General features: G+C 31.1%; 2 protein-coding genes across 4 annotated transcripts; both read right to left on the bottom strand.

Moving 5' to 3' along the window:
* Positions 1–3766: 3766 nt before the first annotated feature.
* On the bottom strand, positions 3767–4876 carry LOC118646834 (trichohyalin-like). The gene has a single exon (XM_036290606.1). The coding sequence runs from the start codon at positions 4874–4876 to the stop codon at positions 3767–3769; it is 1110 nt and encodes a 369-aa protein (XP_036146499.1).
* Positions 3864–16138, bottom strand: LOC105830373. 3 transcript variants are annotated; one of them, XM_036285273.1, is made up of 5 exons: positions 15496–16138; positions 14497–14657; positions 7623–7816; positions 6507–6602; positions 3864–5145 (listed from the first exon to the last, which is right to left on the bottom strand). In XM_036285273.1, the coding sequence occupies exons 2-5, from the start codon at positions 14648–14650 to the stop codon at positions 5065–5067; spliced, it is 525 nt and encodes a 174-aa protein (XP_036141166.1). In that variant the 5' UTR covers positions 14651–14657; positions 15496–16138; the 3' UTR covers positions 3864–5064. The 3 variants fall into 3 exon arrangements, with proteins under 3 accessions (XP_036141166.1, XP_036141158.1, XP_036141171.1); XM_036285265.1 differs by having other exon boundaries at positions 14497–14662; positions 15496–16132; XM_036285278.1 differs by lacking the exons at positions 14497–14657; positions 15496–16138 and adding an exon at positions 11875–12127.
* Positions 16139–20807: the final 4669 nt, after the last annotated feature.

The following is a 20807-nucleotide window of genomic DNA, read 5'->3' on the forward strand; positions in this document are numbered from 1 at the left end:
ATAATATATAAAAGTTTAAATTCTCTATATTACTACTCAAATTATTTACCTTTAAGTTCATCAAAATTGCCTATTACTTCTTTCTGTAAAGATATGTTCAAATCCATAATGTCCTTTAAGACGTCTTCCTTATTTTTAATTGTTGCTTTCAACTTTATATTTTCGGAACGAAGTATTATTATTCTTTTATTTTGTTTGATTTGTACAATCTTTACAAAAGTTTGTTTTCAGAAACACTAGAGTTCGTTCTCTTCACACTATTCTCTCTCTTCCCTCTCCTTGCTTGCATTCTGTCCTCCTCTCTTCCAAGCCATTTCCGCTACACTCCTCCTCCCTCTGATCTGGCCTTTGTATCCTTCCTCCTTGCTTCTCTCCTTAACCGTTCCAGCTGCCATAACCTGGGTCTCTTTTCTTCTATTTTTTCCATCGTCTCCTCCCAATTCTCCTGATATCCGACTCCACTTATTTCGCAATCCTCCATTATGTGCTTTATTGTCTTCTCCTCCTTTCCGCATAATCTGCATCTCCTATTTTCTTCCTTTTCCAAATATCTGTTCGCTCTTGCTTCGTTTCCCATTCTGTGCCTTGCTATTTTAATTACTTCTTTCCTACTCAGGTTGTTGTCCTCCCTCAGGTACCCCGGTGTCTCTTCCTGGTTATTTAATATCCATCTTATCTCCTTGCAATATTTCGAGTTCATTAACTTTGTTTCGCTTTCCAATCTGTTCCTTGCTCTTTCTCTTGTTATTATTTCTTTCACTACTTCCTCTCTCTCTCCTATCTGGTTTTCATATTCATTCTTCGTCCAACCTAATTCCATTAGTCTACCACTTCTCTCTTCTTCGTGTTTTCCTTTTACATTTCTCCTCGTCCATTTCCAGCATTCTTTCAGTAAAGTTCCTTCTTCTTCTTTCTTGATCCTCTCTTCAAACCTTATTATCCTTTCTAATGCCTTCACACCCAGTTTTTCCCTTCCTGTTTCCTTTCTAATTAGATAACCTGGTGTCTCTCTATCTAGCTTTAGCGTCCAACTCAGATATCTTTCTTGCAAAGCCTCTATATCTTTCTGTTCTTTCCATCCCCATATTTCTACTCCATAGAAAACTATGCTTCTTACCATAGCCTCAAAAAGTTTCATCCTCTTCTCCCAGCTGTTTCTAAATATTCTTTTTCCGAGACTCCATACCTTTCCCATAGCTCTCTTTGCCTTTCCTATTTGTGCCTTTATGTGTTCTTCATTTCCATTATTCCTTTTCATTGTAAATCCTAGATACTTGAATGTATTCACCTCCTCTATCTCTCCTTCTCCCCATTTCCAAGTTCTTCTTTTCTCCCTTCCTCCTGCCCTCTTAAATACCATTATTTTCGATTTTTCTTTACTCAGGATCAGCTTCCTTTTCTCTAGATATTTTTGTAATTTAATCATCATTTCCTTCAACACTTCTTCCTTCGTTGCCAGAAGCACTATGTCATCCGCATACGTAATCACACTCATCCTTTTCTGACCCATCATGACTCCCGCTCCTTGTATTTTCCCTAGTTGTTCATTTAGATCTGCTAAACACAAATTGAAGATAGTGGGACTTAGTGGGCATCCTTGTCTTATTCCTTCTTCCGTCCAGAACTCATCCCCTTCCACACTACCAATCCTTATCCTGCTTTTGGTTTCTTTATATATCTCCAGGATCCTGTTTACTAACCTTCCTTTTATTCCTTTTTTCTCTATCATCCTTTTTATTTCCTTTCTTCCTAGTGTGTCAAATGCCGCCTTCAAATCCGCGAAGAATGCAAACACTTTACCTGCCTCTCTTCTTATCTCCTTCTCTATCGCCTTCTTCACTAAGTATATTGCATCCACTGTGCCTCTCTTTTTTCTAAAACCTTGCTGCGTCTCTTCCAGCATTTTCTCTCCTTCTAATTTCTTCTCTAATTTCCTTCTTATAATTTCTGTGTAAATCTTGTATCCTGTGTCCATCAGTGTGATTCCTCTATAGTTCTTCACCTCATCTTTTTCGCCTTTTTTAAAGATCGGTACTATATCTCCCGTTTTCCATTCCTCCGGGTAACCGTTTCCTTTCCATATTTCATTCAGGATTTTTTTCAAACTATTTCTAAGTCCTGCTGTCGCGAACTTCCACGCTTCGTTCGGGATTCCGTCTGGTCCTGATGCTTTCTTCTTTTTTCCCTTATTGATTGCCTCCTCTATTTCTTGTTCTGTTATGTCCTCTTCTTCCTCTTCTTTAACTTTCTCCCATTCTCTGATTCTTCTTTGTCTCTTTCCGTCCAGTAAATCTCTAAAGTGTTTTTCCCATGTCTGTGTGTCTATCTTTTTACTTATCAGTTCTCTCCTTTTCCTCCTCTTGTTCACTTCCTCCCAGAACTCTTTACCTTCTTTTATTTTCCTTAATCTCGTCAGCAGTTCTTCTCCCCACACTTCCTTCTTTTTCTTCACCAATTCTTTATATTCTTTCCTCCTCTCTATGTATTCCTTGCTTCCAATCTTGCCTTTTTTTAGCCTCCTTAGCTGTTTTCTCAGTTCTCTTTTCCTTTCTTTGCATTCTTGATCGTACCATTCCTCTCCTCTTCTTGTTTTCCCCTTTATCTTTATTCTTTTCGTGACCATGCTCTTCTTAACAATCTCCTTCAACTCGCTCCATTTAATTTTCTCTCCTTTGTTCTCTAGTTCTTTCTCTAAATTTACCTGGTATCTTTTTATGCTTTCTTCATCCCACTTGTATTTGACAATCCATTCTTCTTCCTTTAATTCTCCCTCTTCCTCACTCCATCCTATTGTTATTGGGAGATGGTCCGACTCCACTCTTTCCTCTATCTTGCATGTTTCTACCTTCTCTCATCCTTCTTCATTTGTTATTACGTAATCTATCACTGAGCACCCTCTGCTGCTGATGTACGTGAAGCTTCCTTCTTCATCTCCTTCCGTTCTCCCATTCACTATGTTTAGGCCTTTATTCTCTAGCCACTCTAGTAGTTCTTCTCCCTCCTCATTTATCACTTTGTCCTTTGAGCGTCTTCTTTTTTCCTTGTATAACTCGCATCCCATCTTTTCCCCTGTTCTTGCATTGTAGTCACCTCCAAACAAAACCATTTCACTTCTTGCCAAATCCGTCATTTCTTCCATCATTTCTCTATTTTCTTTCCTACACTCTCTCATATACGCAACTCCTACATACAGTCTTTTTCCTTTTCTTCTTACCTCCTTACCTATGAATTCTTTCCCTTTCCAACTTTTTGCATTTGTATCCTCTTCGTATATTCCTTTTCTTGTGGCCAGAATTATTCCTCCTTTTGGTCTTCCTTTTCTTGTATCTTTTCTAGCTGCTACCATTTCCACTTTAAAATCATCTTCCAGTTTTCTTCTTACGAACGCTTCCTCTTTATCCTCAAGCCATGTTTCCGTGAGTCCTATAACCTCGTATTCCTTTATGAAATTCCAAAAATCCTCTTCTTTTCCTTTAACTCCTGCCACATTCCAAAAGATTATTCTTCCTTCTCCCCTCCTTCCCGTCTGTTCTTTCCTCCTTTTTCCCTTCTCTCCTAAATCATTAAACTTCTGCTTGCTCTTTATTCCTTTACTGCCCGTCAATCCTTTAACTTCTTCTTCAGTCCTTCTTGTCCCAATCCATTTTGCTTTCTCTTTTTTCTCGAAATGTCGAATCCTCTTCCAGTTCTTCCTTTGTTTCATTCCATTTATACCATTTATCTTCAATCCTTAGCTTCCAGAATTTTATCTGTACTTTTTTATTCTCTATTCTTTCGCATGGGCTACTATATTTTTCTGTACCTCTCTTTCTTTCTTCGTCCTGTCATTGTCTATGTAAATCTTCTTATCTCCCAACTTTTTCTTATTATGCATGATCTTATTTCTATCTTCCCATTTTCTGAATTTGACTTGAATCATTCTCCCTCCATTTATTGCTCTTGCTGTTTCAACTTCTACGTTCGTCTCTATGTTGTCTCTTAAGAATTTTTCTATTTCACTTTCTAGATTCTTACCTTGACTACTTGTCTCTAAACCTTTAATTATCACGTTTAGCTTCCTTTCCTCTCTTTCTTTCCTTTCCATGATCTTCCTTATTTCCTGTATCTCCTTTTCTGCTTCACTCTGGTCTGTTCTGGCTTTCGATATTCCTCCTCTTGACCTTGCTTCTAATATTTCTAGTCTGTTCTTTACTTCCTCTTTATTCGTGGCTCTTTCGCTATTTTCTATCCTTTCCTCCAGTTTATCCAGTCTCCTCTTCGTTTCTTCCCGGTATCTCCTATCCTCTTTCCTCATATAGTTTATTTCCTTTAATAGTTCTTCCTTCATTTTTTCCATCTCTCTTTTTGTATTATCTTTTTCTTCGTTAAACCTTTTCAACAACTCTAACATGATTTCCTTCTCGCTCTTACTTTCCCATTGTTCCCCCATCTTCTCTGCGTTTGTGTCTTCCACTTCTCTCTCCACCTCTACCGAACAGACCTCTCTCTCTACCTCCACCGAACAAACCTCTCTCTCTACCTCCACCGAACAGACCTCTCTCTCCAAATCGATCCGCCGCGCACCTTCCAATACGCTTCTCTTACTTTTAGCTTTTTGTTCTTCACTTTCCGGAGAGATCTCTCTTCTTTTCCTCTTTACACTAATGTAATCTAAAATTGAGCCGTAACTTTGCGCTCTATCTCTCACCAGTCTTTCGGCGTTGGTTGGTCTTCCCTTTCTCTCTTCTTTTCCTTGCTCTCTCACCGTCCTCTTCACACCCCCTCCTCCCTCGCCGCCACTCCCACCTTCCACTTCGGCCGCACGCGTCTCCGCTTGCACCACCGCCGCTACGGCTTCGCGCTCCTTCTGCACGTCGCCCCTCTTGCTACTCTCCATGCGCCGTGGCCGTAGGGCCTCTCGCCGTCTCACTCTTTCTTTCTCTATATTTCTCTCACCGGGGCCCTCTGCCCTTTATCTTTCTGTCCCTGTCACTCCTCTCCTCCCCTCACTCACTCCTATCCACTCTTCACAGCACCACGTCCTCCAATTCACCTTAAAAAACCTTAATTTCTCGGAGCCACTTTCTACCGCGTGCTATGCTTACGACTATCCAACGGGAGGTCCCCGGAACGAAGTAAATCATTTTGCAATTTTAAGTCTCGTATCTAAATATTTATAAAAATAAAATATTAACAGTAGTTATAATTAAGTTGTAAATAAAATATTTGTTATTTATTACAATATGTAAGCACATAATTTGCAAAGCAAAAGAACGGAGAGCAAAAAAAAACAAAATAAATGTAAAAATAAATACTAGAGTTTATTAAACAAGCGATATCAAATTAAAATTAAATTACAATTGACTCCACTCTTTCTCGCCATCAAAGATATAATTATAACTTTTATTTAATTGATTTTTTATTACTGCTTTTACTTAAAATGCATTTTATACAATTACTTTAATTTTGCCTTCTTTTTTATAACACTAGACACCACAGACGCGCGCTTCGCGCATGCTATTTAACTTTTTATTTTTTAAGAAAGAATTTTGTTAAAGAGAAGATTATTATATAATACTTGTAATGTAGTCTTTCCCTTATTTATATGTACACACACACACACACACACACACACACACACACACACACACACACACACACACACACACACACACACACATATATATATTGTTTGATCTGTAAAATCGAAAAAAAGAAACACACACGCACACACACGCACGCGCGCGCACGCACGCACACACACACACACACACACACACACACACACACACACACACACACACATATATGTGTATATGTTTCTTTTTTTCGATTTTACAAATCAAACAATAGCCATTCATGTTAAATTATTCTTTATTTATATTCACAACTGAAGGTGACTCACAAGGGAACCTCGCAAACTCGAAAATTCTGATTTTAATAAAACTTGGCATAAATGTAGAGGGGGTAAATACATGAATTTATAAATTTTTCGTAGCTGCCCAAAAACGATTTAAAGGGGTTAAATCACCCTTCAAAGATTGAGACATTTTTCGTTTTCTCGATATATCTCATAACCAAACAAAACAAAATATTAAAAAATGTTTTATACAAAAGTTTTACAATAAAAGTACTTCTATTTAACTACAGTAATTAAATTAAAAAAAAATTTTTTTTAACAATTTTTTTTAATTTTTGAAAGTTTTTTCAAAATTTTATTCATGTAGTTAAATAGAGATATTGTTACCATAAAACTTTTGTATAAAACATTTTTTGATATCTCCAATACTTTTCGAGATATATCGGAAAAAGCAAAAATCTACTCTACACTATGCACTGAAAAAAGCATGAGAAAATGCGATAGCACCGCGACGGAGAGCGTTAAAAAATATTTTAAAGAAATTTTTTATTAAGGTTTATTTATGATATTAAATGTAATATAAGATACTAAAAATATAATAAAATAAAATATAAAATAATATTTTGTGTAATATATTAATATGTAATAATATAATATAGTTTTTTACCTGTTTCTTTAAAGCTTCACTATGTACATCATTTCCTTTTATACTTTTTTCGAGCCCTTTACTCATTTCTTTAGTAGTCTCGTTATGTTTATTCGCCTGTAAAAAAACATGCACATAAAATTATAATAACAAATATAATAAGACAATTTAAGCAATACAAAAAATCGACAAAACAAAAAAGTTAAGAATTTGCGAAGACCAGCCAGTGATGCTAAAGGTCCTTCGATTTTGGCAAAATTAAAATATTGTATTTGTATATATTTATAAATTTTTCATTAAATATATACACGATATATTAAGAAATGTGCGCCAAATGTGAGTTAAGTGGAACTTTCTCCATTTTATTTATCGCGAAAGCAAAGAAATAGTATTGATATTAAACAATTATTGAATATAAAGCCTCCAAAAAAATAAATTGTTTACCACAATCAGTTAAAAAAGATAGCGAGCGAATAAACTTTATTTTATAACATGTTTTGTTTCACAAGCATAGGATGTTATATTACTTTATATTTTGTTTAGGAAGAAGTATTATTAGTTATTATTAATTAATATAACTTCTGCAACAAATTTCAGAAAAAGTGACCTTCAATATTTATTTATTATTACATAACAATCCTAATTTTACTTATTTACTAGAACACAACATTGCGCGCGCTTCGCGCGCGCCACTTAGCATTAAAAAAAAAAAATAATAAAAGAATGTAATAAATAATTCGATATAAATAATGTTTTTACGCCTTTATAGAGAATTTTGGGTTAAATATGTAGTTTCTTATGACTTTCATGATTATATTTTGTTATACTAATTTGATTTTATAAAAAAATATTTTTAGTTTTATTTTGTAATTTATTCCTTGTAATTATTTTATTCTTAATAAACTTATAAAATAATTTGTAACTTTATTAAGAAAAATTAGTTATATAACTTTATCAATTAAAAACCTTAAAAGAAACAATTTGATTAATGTCTGGTTTAATTTCAGAAAATAATAATATAATATAATTTATAAATTATAAATTATATTATATTATTATTTTTATTAATTATTTTTATTAAATTATATTATTTTTATTAATTATAAAATATAAATAATGTTATTTTTTATATATTACCTTTAAAATTGCGTTGCTTGTATTCACATTTGTTATGTTCTTTTTTTTTGTTTCCTTTGTATTCATTTTTGTATTGCGTTTATTTTCCTTAAAACTCGATTCCAGTTCACTTTCGGAAGCGGATAGGCATTTTTCAAACAGAGGTATTTTTGGTCTCTTGCTGGCAATTTTTTCCTCCAATTTTTGTTTACTATCTATAATGTGTTAATATAAAATCTCATTAATTAAAAAAAAATTTGACGGGTCTAAAAATGACTTATAGAACTCAAAGTCTATTAAAATCAAGATATATTATTAACACTTTCGTAGGACACAGTGATTTGCTGTGTGAGCCTAGCTTTGTACTAATGTGATTTTTTAAATGAGAATTTTATATTTGACCTATAAAGGAATGACCTCTTGAATTATTAAAAAATAAAACCAGAACTCAATAATTTATAATTTTTAACGAAATGATTCCAGCTTTACACACACAAATAAATTGCACATAAATATTAATAAATATATATATGTATAAATAAACATGTATTAATAATTTAAACAGCTTATGAATAAAGTATAATATTGAAGATATTAAGAAATTTATTAATTTTTGAAAAGAAAGACAATTGATTAAGATAAAAAGTAATATAATTAAAATCATAATATATTGAATTAAAAGTTCACATTAATTATTTCAACTAGAAATATAATTTTGGAAAGAAATAGATGAGCAAAAAAAGATGGGACAAGAATGGGAAAAAATAGGTTTTCTAAAGATGGAGATTGGGCAATAAAGATGATAAAAAATGATAAAGAGTAGGCAGAGAAAAAAATGGAAAAGAATTAAGAGTTCAAAATAAAATAAATAGTACAGTAAAGCAAAAAGGGAAAAGGCACCAGAATATCTGAGGAAGAATTGGGAGAAGAAAAGATGTCAGAGAGTTGCAAGATACAGATTGGAGAGTAGAATGAGAGGTGAAAGATATTCAGAAGATGAGGAAAGGAAAAGCTGTAAATTATGTGATTGGAGAGAAAAGACATGGGATTATATAGAAGAAGTATACATACTGGGGAACGGAAAAATGGTTGGCACAAGATGTTGGAGAAACTAGGTGAAGGAGAGGAAGGGGAAAAATGGATGGAAAAACTGGACAAATAGAGAAAAGAGAGGAGGGAGGACAGAGGTGGAGCAAAGATTTTACTAGGAGGAAAGAAGTGTGGAAGACGCAGGAGAGGGGATATAAATAGTTAAACGTTAAAGTGAAGGAGCGAATGCAGCAGAAGCGGAGGTGTAAGTGTGAAAATAAGTAAGAGTAAATGAAGGTATAGTATGGCCTTTCTCTCAAGGTATATGTCAGAGCGTTTAATATGGTGTATATTAACTCTCTATTAATTGTGATTGAGAGTTTAAACGGAATATGCCTGTATCCCGCAAGGAATCGATAAATGAAGATATTATTAGAAATATATATAATTTAATATCAATAATAAACAATAATTTACCTGTTTTGGTGTTAGTTACAGTTTAACAAGCTAAGAATTACAAAGAATTGAGGTATAATAAGAGTGAAAAGATGTACATAATTAATAATAAGATATAATATTAATGTAATAATTTTTAAGTGCAATTTAAATTTTATTTTTCAAATATCCTTTATTAATTTTAAAAAAATTAAATTATTTGGAAGAAATAATAATTAAATAAATATTAAGTTATTATTTTTGTAATGATTTTTATAATAACGAAAGTATGTTTTTATTAAACTATACTTAATTAGTTTTTAAATAAAATAGTAATTTCTTAGATTATAAGAATTAATTTTTAAGTCAAAATTAAATGTAAATAAAAATTAAATGTAATAAATTTAGAAAACAGCATTTACCAGGTCTGTAACTTTAAAATGCGGGTTTTTTTCCAAGAGATGGAGCACAAAGCCTATAGATGCTGGTGTCATAACCAATATGTCATTTTGTAGCTATGATAGTTAGCTTCAAAACGCCATATTTGTTTAAACGTTTAAGTGTTAGTAGCATTTTTTTTCGGTGGTAAACATGTCGAGTTTTGAGCCGAACAAAGAGCATTTGCGGCACGTGCTGATTTTCTTATTCAATCAGAAGAAAAAAGCAGCGGAAGCACATCGAATACTTGTGGAAACATACGGTGCACATACTCTATCTGTCGATACTTGCGACCGGTGGTTTAAACGATTCAGAAGTGGTGATTTTGATGTCAGTGACAAAGAACGTGAAAATCGACCGAAAAAGTTTGAAGACACCGAATTGCAAGCTGAAACCTGGCGAAACAGTTAATACTGATCGCTACCGACAACAAATGATCAATTTGAATTATGCGTTGGTCAAAAAACGACCAGAATGGGCTCAAAGGCATGGGAAGATGATTTTGCTGCATGACAACACACCCAGTCACACAGCAAAACTGGTTAAAAACACTCTGGCAGCACTTGGATGGAAAATATTACCTCACCCGCCGTACTCACCAGACCTTGCTCCTTCCAACTACCACCTGTTTTCATCTATGGGACACTCACTTGCCGAGCAGCATTTCCATTCTTATGAAGACGTCCAAAAATGACTCGACGACTGGTTGGCTCGCGCAACTTTCAATTCTTTTGGAATGGCATCCATAATTTGCCTACTAGATGGCAAAAATATGTAGAAAGCGAGGGCCGATATTTTGAATAAAATATATTTTTCCATTTTTTCTAAATTATTGCGTATTTTTATTAAAAAAACCCGCATTTTAAAGTTACAGACCTGGTACTGATAAAAAGAATTCGCTGATAAAAATCACAAAAAACAGAAAACTATATTAAATATTAATTATTGAATGAAAAAATTTTAAATTAACTAAACAAAGATATAAGAAAGAAATTTGGATATATAATAATGTTATTTGAATTAAAAAACAATTTAAAAAAATTTATATATTTTTTGAGAGAAAGAGATAGAGAAACACAGATTATGTGTTTGCGTGAGACTGAGGGTAGTTTAGATGTGTTAGTACGAGAGAAAAGAGATGCAAGAGAGAATAAAAATGATAAAATGAGAAAAAAATAAATAATTGTGTCAGTGTTTGTATCTGAAAGTTAGATTGACAGAGGGTATATTTGATGAGAGTGTGTGTGATAGTGTGAGTGTATGTGTTTGAATGTCTATTAGCGATTTAAACGACAGTCATTTAATATACTAAAGAAATAATAAACAGCTGGTTCCACAAGCATTATAGTAATATCAAGGATAGAACAAAAATATAACGTTAAAGAACAAAGTTGAAAAAGTTTATTGCAGTATCAAAGACCTAAGAAAGAAGTAGAATTATAAAGGAAAAAAAATTGAAGATTTTTTTACAAGAAATTAAATAAACGATGTTTATAATTTTAAAAAGTCCCAGTTAGAAAAAGTAAAGTTTTTAAAAAGATGTAAACGTCTAAGAACCAATATAAGCATGCAAACACATATCTACGTTAAAAGGTAAGGTTGACATTAAAAAAGATGTATCTAATGAGAAGTCCAAAAAGGAGATTCAAAAAATTTATTAATGACTAAATGAAATTTATTTAATAAAGATAGAGAAGAGAGAAATATTAAATTACTTTATGGAGTACGGAACTGCAAAGAAATAGGATTGAGAAAGATTTTCGTTTAAGGGGTTACACCAACCTAGACGGTCAAAAAACAGGCCTAACTTTGATATTTTATTCCTCCTAAACGGGTAGTGGGAATTAAATGAAATTTTGGGTGATTATTGACTTATGTTTCGACAATATAAAAAAAATTTTTTTATTAAACAATGGCGACGGAAAGCAGAAATATGGCCGCCGACACACATTGAGGTTTGGAAAAACGCATTTTGCGGTGACCACTGTCCCGTCTAAACGATCCATTTGAAACAAAAAAACAAAATGGTGTTTTTAAGTTAACAGTAGTGGTTTGTCGGTGACGATCGCCGATTGTCGATTTTATCGTTTGTTACAAAATGGCGATGAGTTGAAGTTAAAATTTAAAAAAAAACGAAAAATTTTTGTCCTTTTCATTTTTTTATTTTTTAATGAAGACCGATTAAAAAAAAATAGATCGTCACCGACAAAAGAATGTTTCTGAGAGTATTGTGTAAAAATTTGAAAACGATCCATCCATTAGTTTTTGAGATCTGGTGGTCACCGACTTTGAAAACCATGTTTTGAGAAAAACGCGTTTAAAGTTTCAAGTTTAGTTCTACTATTGTTAATAGCCGAATTTTGCACTTTACCTCTAGTCGACAATTCTGGGGCCATATGAGATTCCTTCCACATCAATAACAGCAGTGCTTTGTGAAGACTTTTGTTGACAGCGAGCAATCTTTTCTTCGCGCGTCGCCTTCTGCGCTCGCACTTCGGCCACATTAATGCGCGCTCGGTTTTGATTTTCGCAATATGCAGCACAATTCTTTTATTATCATTAATAAATATGCGGCAGCATCTTCATTAAATGTGTATGCAGCAATATTGGCAGCAATTTGCACAACGTGTGCACCGCTGTGCTGCACTTTTGGCGCTATGCGCCAAATCAGATTGTTCAAACTTTCGTTAACGTTTTGCGTAAATCCACCGACGCATTTCTCCAGTAAATTATCACTAGAAAGTTGTTTTCAAATATTAGACGAATGGCTTTAATCACATCATCGTCCAGTGGCGATTTATGTTGATATTGCTCCAATTCGAGCACTTGAACGCTCGATCCCGTTTTACTCAACTCTCTGTAATTCCGGCATTTTTTCAGATATCAACATAAAACTTTCAGGATATATTCTCAAAACTTGAAGCTTCAAGAAAATGTAATAAAAAAAAAATCGAATTTTTTTTCCGCTAGGTTGGTGTAACCCCTTAAATATTAGAAACTGTTTTTAAAAAATTAAAATAGTTTCCCCGAAAAAATAATGTAAATTAATGCAGAAAAATATTGAATTTTAAAAGTAATTCATCTAAAAAAGGTAAAGCTAGAAATAATCTTTCACAAGCCATTTACGTTTTTTAAAGGAAAAAATGAGAAGATTCCTTTTTTTAAAAAAACATTAGAATAAAAAAAATTTTTTTTGAAAGATAATTGTTTGAGAAAACACATGTAAATACGTTTGTAGTAAAACTATATTCAATAACCAACTTTTGGCTTAAAATGTGAAAGATCCATAAAAAGCAATAAAACACATATCTTCCTTGGCAAACTTTTTTATCAGTTTAATATTTCTTAAATTTACATGTATTTTCTCAAACAATTATCTTTTAGTTATAGAAATAAAGTCATAGAAATAAAGTTAAAAGCAAATAAACAGTTTCAAACAATAAAATTAAAAGACAATCATTTAATAAAACTTTCTAAGAAATGAAAAATATAAAAAAGAGCCTAAGGTTATAGTTTAAGTCCAAAATATTTATTTAAAAAAAAATAAACCAAAATAATTGAAATGGTTTTTTTACGCTAATACATATATAAAAACTTTTGGTTCATCTTAAAAAAAGGGTATTAATTTAAAAAATACCTTAAGTAAAAGATAGTAGAATTTTTTAACTCATTGACACCTTTAGGAATGCCAGTATCGACTAAAAATAAAAAACAATGTCACAATAACGTTAGAATCTACGTTATTATATAAATTAGAAATTTAAATACAAAAAAGGATTATGCAATAGAACAAGAATAATAGTTACAAATTAAAAAAATAATATAATTTATAGAGAGACTTTCTAACAGGACTAGCAAAAGGACAGAAAGTTATAATTCCAAGAATAGATTTAGTAAAAAATGATTAGAAATTACCACTTAAATTTAAAAGAAGACAATTTCCAATACGAATATTATTTGCAATGACAATAAGCACAAGAACAGACTTTAGAAAAAGTAGGGATATATTTAAGAAATCCAGTATTTGCACATAAACAGCTTTATGTGGCATTTTCTAGAGCAACAAAAAGGTAAAAATTAAGATAGAGAAAAAAGTAAATCAGGGAAAAGTTACTAAAAAAGTGAAAAAAGTTATACAAAAAATGTAACGTACAGAGAAGTGTTATAAAATAAAGAAAAAAAAAGAAGAGAGCAAAAAAGGGGGGAAAGAAATTAAATAAAGAAAAATAAAAAGAAAAAAGAAAAAAAGAACAAAAGAAGAAAGAGATAAAAAAAGAAAATAAAAAGTAATTAAGAAAGAGTAAAGGAAAGAAGGGGAGAAGTAAAAGAGATTATTGAAAAAGAAGAGAAAGAAAAGGAGATGAGAAACAGGGGAGTTTTAGTGGGTAGTTCAAGGAAGAAAGTCACAGCTGAGTCTTGAAAAAAAAGGAAAAACCAGGAAACAGCAGTGAAGAAAAGAATTCTTGGGAGTCCCACACAACCCAGAAAAACAAAAAACGTGACGGGTGTGCGTAAATGCATGTCCCCCTACCCAGAAAAAAGAGATAGGAGCCAGCAAAAAAGCTAGTAATAAATAACCAACAATTATATGTATATTGGCTGTTTATTGAATTGCTAAGGTAAGATCAAATAAATAAGTTAATTAATTAAATAATAACTATAAATAGTACAAAAATAGAAAGAGTTCCTTGAGAAATAAGATGGGTAAGATCATTTAAAAAATTATAAATTCTGTAAATTACTATTTAGAAAATATGTAGAACAATTTAAAAAATATGCATTTTATTTTTATAATAAAACTTACATTAAATATTGAGCGTGTTCAGCAGATGGAGTGGATCAGTGAGCACTCAGTGATTCTTTAGTATAATTGGTTTGCTTCTAAAACCAACAAAGAACTAAAGGCATGAACCAATCATATCAGAGAATTACTGAGCGTTCACTGATCCGTTCAGTCTGTTGAACATGTTCATTAACGTATAGTACTAATTACCATTTACATCGATGATCAATGCATCATAAAAAGCATCATCCCAACGGACTTTGTATTTTTTTGAGTGATTTATATTGTCTCTTTTAAAATGTTTTATATCCGATGTTTCCACAATTGTTTTATGGCCATCTTCAAACTTTACATAGGCAAACATTGTAATGCTATACTGAAATAAATAATAAAAATTAGAAATTGTTAAAATGCTTAATGTGACGCTATTATGCAGTAATTGACAAAATTATTATATTACTATATATAGACAAAATTACTATATATAGGCACCTTTTCTACTATTCTTGAAATTGAATGAGCATGAGCTTTCTATTTATGTGTTGTTTTTATACAACTGACTTTGCAAAAGGTTTAAGCAAGTGAGATATAAAGTTTCTTAAGGACGTGATAATATAATTTACAAAATTCTTCATTTGTATATGATCAACTTTCGTTAATACGGAAATAATTATTCTCATTTCACCATTATTCGCTAAGCTTCTTTGTCTAGTTATTGTTGAAAAATTTCAAATGTGCCTAAAAGTATGAGTGAAACAGAACAAGTTCAGATTCTTATGTTGCACTCCAAAGGACTATCTCAAATCCAAATACAAATAGTAAAAAAAAAGTAAAATGCTCACCTTGTGCAATTTAAACCACTATAAAAAGATACGATAAGACTAAACAGCTTAAATCCAAATCTGAGCAAGAAAACGTAAGACTAGTACCAGAGAAGATAGATATTTGAAGCAAAATGCTATAAAAGATCAGTGGTATTAATTTTCTTATAAATAAAAAAAATAGTTAAATAAATAGAGTAACTAATAATTTTGTCAATGGCTGTATGTGGAATGTACTATAAATAGCTAAATGTGTATTGAATTAACTGCTTGAATCCTCCATTTGTCGGGATTCAGCAATAAAGAACACATTTATTACTGAAAGGATACGATCTCATATAAAAATTATCCGAGATAAGATCTCATAGAAAAGCAATAATTCACTTACCACCAAAATACTTCACGATCACGGTCGATGAATGTTCTCGAAAGAACTCGATTTAGCCGACTGCTTATAGTGCAATACACAAATTGCGACACAGAGCTGCTTCACTAAACGGCGCTTATTCGTAACCAACGTCCCGATAAATGGTCTCGATCGAAAAATCGGAGATCAACACGTGCACTTTTTTCTTGAATTTTGTCGTTATGGCTGCCTCTTCCAACTAAGACAAAACAGCCAAAGGAATATCGCGACGATATGCCCGAAAGAAAAAAGCGAAAAAATTGCTGACGCCGCGATCAACAAAAATCGGTCGATTGGGCGTTAAGACAATTAGATCAATTTCGATAATGCAGAACACGTTTGGGTTAGGAAAATATTTAATAATGCGAAGCACGCGGAGCGCGGAGCTGACTCACTAAACAACTAGACGGCTTGATGGATGCGATTGTTTTTCTCAATTTCTCAAGCGCGTATGCGCGTTACAGTTGCCGCTGAACGCCGCGGAAAGCAGTACCGTATACCTTGCGTCAGAGCCTAGTGATCTAATGCCAAGGGGCCACCGTTGCGTATCTATATCTATGTATTGTATATATTATATCTAGATCAAAATTTTAAATTTAATATTATATATATATAATAATATAATAATTGTATATATAATAATAATAATAAATATATTAAATTAAAAAATTTTATGTCTACCTAATAAAATTGTTTGATAACGCGATATATCTATATATAAAATACAAAAAATAATTAATAATAAATTAATTTAAAAAGAGAATTACTTTAGACGAGACAATGACTGCATACAAATAACCAACATTAGTTCTAATATTAGAATTAACGTTAAGCATCTACATTCGAAAATTGCGATAAAATTTTATAAGCTTTTATTTCTTATGAATTTTGTGATCAATGTATATATACAAAAACGTATATATAAATACAGATAGATTGATAGTAGAGTGATAAATAAATAGATTGATAGATACATGACGGTGCACCCCTTTGCTATGTTAGATTACTAGACTGGCGCGAGATACGATACTGCTTCTCGCGACGCTTGGCAACTATCGCGCGTTTGGAGATTGGAGTAATAAGAAAACGCTACGCGTTTACTTGGAGCGAGCCACCGTGTCTTTTGAAACGACAATCCAAATTCGTCTAGGCCTATTGCGGACGTGTTTTCATCTGTACCAATTTCTTTGAAGGTTTTAGATTTTACATATATATATATGTACTATAATATTTAAAGAGAAAGCTGGGATTGAGTTACACATTTTGAACCAATTTCATTGTCGACGTCCGTCTCCCCGTCTACTACTGGTATTTTTTAGTAACGAGTCACCGTATACTTTTAAACAAGATGCATGACACATTATTTCTAGAGGGTTACTAATACACGATAAATCTGTGATACTCTTAAATAAAAATATTAAATATTTAATTAAAACTTTTTTTTTAAATAATTTTAAATTTAAATGAATAATAATAAATTTTTTATTATTAATTACTGGAAAAAATATTTATAAAAATATAATTAAGTGTATATAAAAAATGTTCATATAAAATAAAACCAATTTTCTTTTTTTTTGAAAATTTTTGTTTGATATAAAATAAATAATAGTTATACTGAAAAGACAACTAATTAAGAAAAAATATTTATTTTTACAAAAGTTAAGTTTGAAGAAATAAAAAAAAATTGCTCATGTGTATATATATTTTTTATTTATATATAAAGATAATTTTTTTCTTATTTTTTAATACTTAGCTTTTTGTAAAGAAAGTAATGCAAAAATAAACTTTTTAAACAAGTTTTGTTTTTTCGATTATTATTTTTTTATACCAAATAAAAATTTTACAAAAGAAAACAAACTAGTATAAACATTTGTAGATACATTTTATATAAATTTATATATGTTTCTATATGTTTCTACATTAAAAATTTTTCTTAGGTATCTTTTATTGTTAATCTTAAGAGATACATGTATAAAAAACCGAAAACCAAAGAAAAGGTTTAATATAAACAGTTAATTATAAATATTAAATATCGTCATTTAAGGGTCTTAGTTTCATATAAGGTATATTAGAAACGCTCTTTGAAATAAAATGTCACGCGTCTTAAAAAGCATCTAGCGATTCGTTACTAATTAAGATATACGAATGGCAAGAGAGGGACAGCAGGTCAACAATAAAATGATTAAAAATGTGCATACTAAATCCCAGCTCTGAGATACAAATATGTATATAATTAGAACTAGTAAAAAAAAATAGGGAACACTTTTTGTATAACGAAAATTTAGGCTATTTTTCAAACCGCTGGAATTTAGCAAAAATTACTTAGCAAAAAATCATCGTAGAAATAAAATCCAAAAAGCGTTTTAAAGCTTGAAACTTCTTCTTTCAAACGCTTTTTGGCGATTTCAGTTATCCTTCTTTTTATTAACGTGGCACAATGATGAAGCTTGACCCGTTTTTTTTTTCACGCGAGATGCAGCGCAGCAAATTCGCATTAAAAATTTGCATTTTAACGAGTTTGTTTCTACGATGATTTTTCACTGAGTTCAAGCAGTTTGAATATAGCCTAAATTTTCGGTACACAAAAAGTGTTCCCTATTTTTTTTATAGTGAATTATACATCATTAATACATCAAAATTTTGAGTCGAGATTAATTTAGTTGAATCATCTTCTTTCTCTCACTAGGTGACGGAAATCTACAAAATCATAAAATTTAAACAATGAACAATAGCACGTTCAACTCAAATAAAAGAAAAAGCTATAAAGCTTTTTTGGAGCCAGGGTTTACAGCATCCAAAGTAAATCGTCAAACATATAATCGATGGATAAAATACGTTGAAAAAGGTTATTATATTTTGCATTTAAACATGAACTTTTTTTACGTATTACCGTTCCTCTATTTTTTAAAATTTAATTTAATTTTTATCTATTTTTTATTAATTTTCTGAAACTTAAAAATATTTTAATTGTTTATATGTAATATTAAATTTTCTATCCAATTATTTTTTAAATAATAGTTTTAATCGATAATGGATACACGAAATAAGATTTTATAATGTCGAATTGAATTAAATTATACAGAAAACATTGAATCGTTGAAACGTATGTCGTGATTGATGCATAAATACTACAATTCTATTTATATGGTATCAGATAAAGTCACAAACCCATATGGTATAATAAAAGTTGAAAATTTATAATTCTTAAGTCTTCACATAATTAATGTAGAAAGAATTAAATTGCACAATCACTGTTATCTCTCTTAATTTCCAGAATATATATATTTTATATATTAATATTATATGAAATGCGTTATTTGCATGTTTGCTAATCAATATGCAAAGAGGGGCTCCGCTCCTCTTCGTGCATCCCCATCCCGTATTTTTTCCTTACCTATGTGATGTACTCTTGTACCGAATAATTATCATGTGTCGTACTAATCAAAATTTTTTTTTAATAACTTTTTAACGAATTACGAGCGACGACTAAAATCTTTTGAAAGTCACTCAGGAAGGTGACCTTGATAACATATGTCAAGGTCTAGGTCATCGAAGCTGCCTCCTCTAAACTGAATAATTACCAGTGTGGTTTTTTTAACATTTTTCATGTGTACTAACATGTAATACGCATGTGTATAATCATGTCTCTTAATAAATTATTTTTTAAAATTGTATAAAAATGAATCAGAAATTTTTAACATAAATGTACATGTTATTTTGAACCAAAGAATTTTTTATTTAGTATAGTAATTGATTAATTGCAGTAAATATACCTGGAGAAAAATCTTACAATTTCAATACTAAGTTGTTACAAAATTAAAGTTGAAATTGAAGATTTTGTGACTAATACATCTTTCTTAAACTAAAATACATCTTTTAAATGTAATAATTATTATTTTGCAGGCACTCGAAACAAAAATATATCGGAATCTATATCTTTACATTCCAAAAATGGTAGTGAAACATCTAATATAAATAAAAGTGCTTCATGTACAGACAAAATTTACGAACAGACGCTTTCTCAAGAAACTGATAATACTAATTATGTATACAAACGTAATGAAGAAATTAATCTTGTAAAAGAAGACTTATTTTATGACGGAAACGAAGAAGAAGAAATCGAAGTTGACAATTCTATTCACGACATATCTGATGTTGATGATATAACCTCTGATAATAATGAGAACATTAAACGTAATAATACTATAATATTTGAAAGTTCAAAAATAACAGTCGATGATGTTATACAAATGATTCATACTTATTGTGTCCGCTTTAATTGTTCCGATGAAGCAAGATTAGCTTTATTTAATATGGCAACTATCTGGGCAGGTAAAAATTTTTCGACATTCATGAATTCGAAATATATGATAAGCAAGCGTTTGGATCCTCCGGAAGAATTAAATCAATATATGTTTTATTGTACCGAATGTAACTTAGTATTAGATAAATTTTATAAAAAAGATTTTTGTAATAATTACTATCGTCGTTGCAATGGTTGCGAGAAAAAATATAAAATAGGTACTAATTTTTCAAATTATTTTATAAGTACAAATATAAAGTTTCAACTACACACTCTTTTAAAAAATCCAAACGTACGCAAAATATTACTACGAAACGTTATAAATATTAAAAACAGGTTAAAAAGTGAAAATCAGAATACTATTGTTGACATTTATGACGGAGCAATATACAAAACACTTTATGATAATACACGCAATAACACAATATTGTTAACTTTCAATTTTAATGTGGATGGTGCACCTATTTCCAAGAGCAGCAAGAGTTCTATGTGGCCGATTCAATTAATAATTAATGAATTACCACGAAAAATACGTTTTAGATATATACTGCTCGCTGGAATATGGATTGCAAAATCCGAACCTAGTGCACAATTTATGAATCTGTATATGAAAATCTTTATCGAGCAAATTCATGATTTAATGAAAAATGGCGTAACTATTAATTTGGAAAATGGTAAAAAACTGAATTTTATATTGCAACCACTTTGCTCATCGGTAGATTCTGTTGCTCGACCTATAATACAGAATTGTATACAATTTAATGGTTATTTTGGCTGTAGTTGGTGTTATCAGTATGGAGAATATATTGATGGTTCTATGCGGTACCCCTTTATGGACGACGATCCTCCCTTAAGAGACCATGATTCATATATTAAAGATATGAAGTATGCTGAAAAAATATGTAAACAATTTAAAGGTGTGAAAAATTTTGCGGAAATTTCAAATTTGGCAAATTTTGATTGTATTTGGGGATTTTCATACGATTACATG

The sequence above is a fragment of the Monomorium pharaonis genome, chromosome 1, assembly GCF_013373865.1.
Source record: "Monomorium pharaonis isolate MP-MQ-018 chromosome 1, ASM1337386v2, whole genome shotgun sequence".
Classification (NCBI taxonomy): Eukaryota; Metazoa; Arthropoda; class Insecta; order Hymenoptera; family Formicidae; genus Monomorium; species Monomorium pharaonis.

Bases quoted from the DNA above. Each gene is read 5' to 3' on its own strand.
- LOC118646834 (XM_036290606.1), bottom strand. From the start codon at position 4,876: ATGGAGAGTAGCAAGAGGGGCGACGTGCAGAAGGAGCGCGAAGCCGTA.
- LOC105830373 (XM_036285273.1), bottom strand. From the start codon at position 14,650: ATGTTTGCCTATGTAAAGTTTGAAGATGGCCATAAAACAATTGTGGAA. The intron at 6,603-7,622 runs GTAATATATAAA...GTTTTTTTACAG, and splicing joins CAAGCAACGCAATTTTAAAG to GCGAATAAACATAACGAGAC. The intron at 5,146-6,506 runs GTAAAAAACTAT...ATAAATATTTAG, and splicing joins GTGAAGCTTTAAAGAAACAG to ATACGAGACTTAAAATTGCA.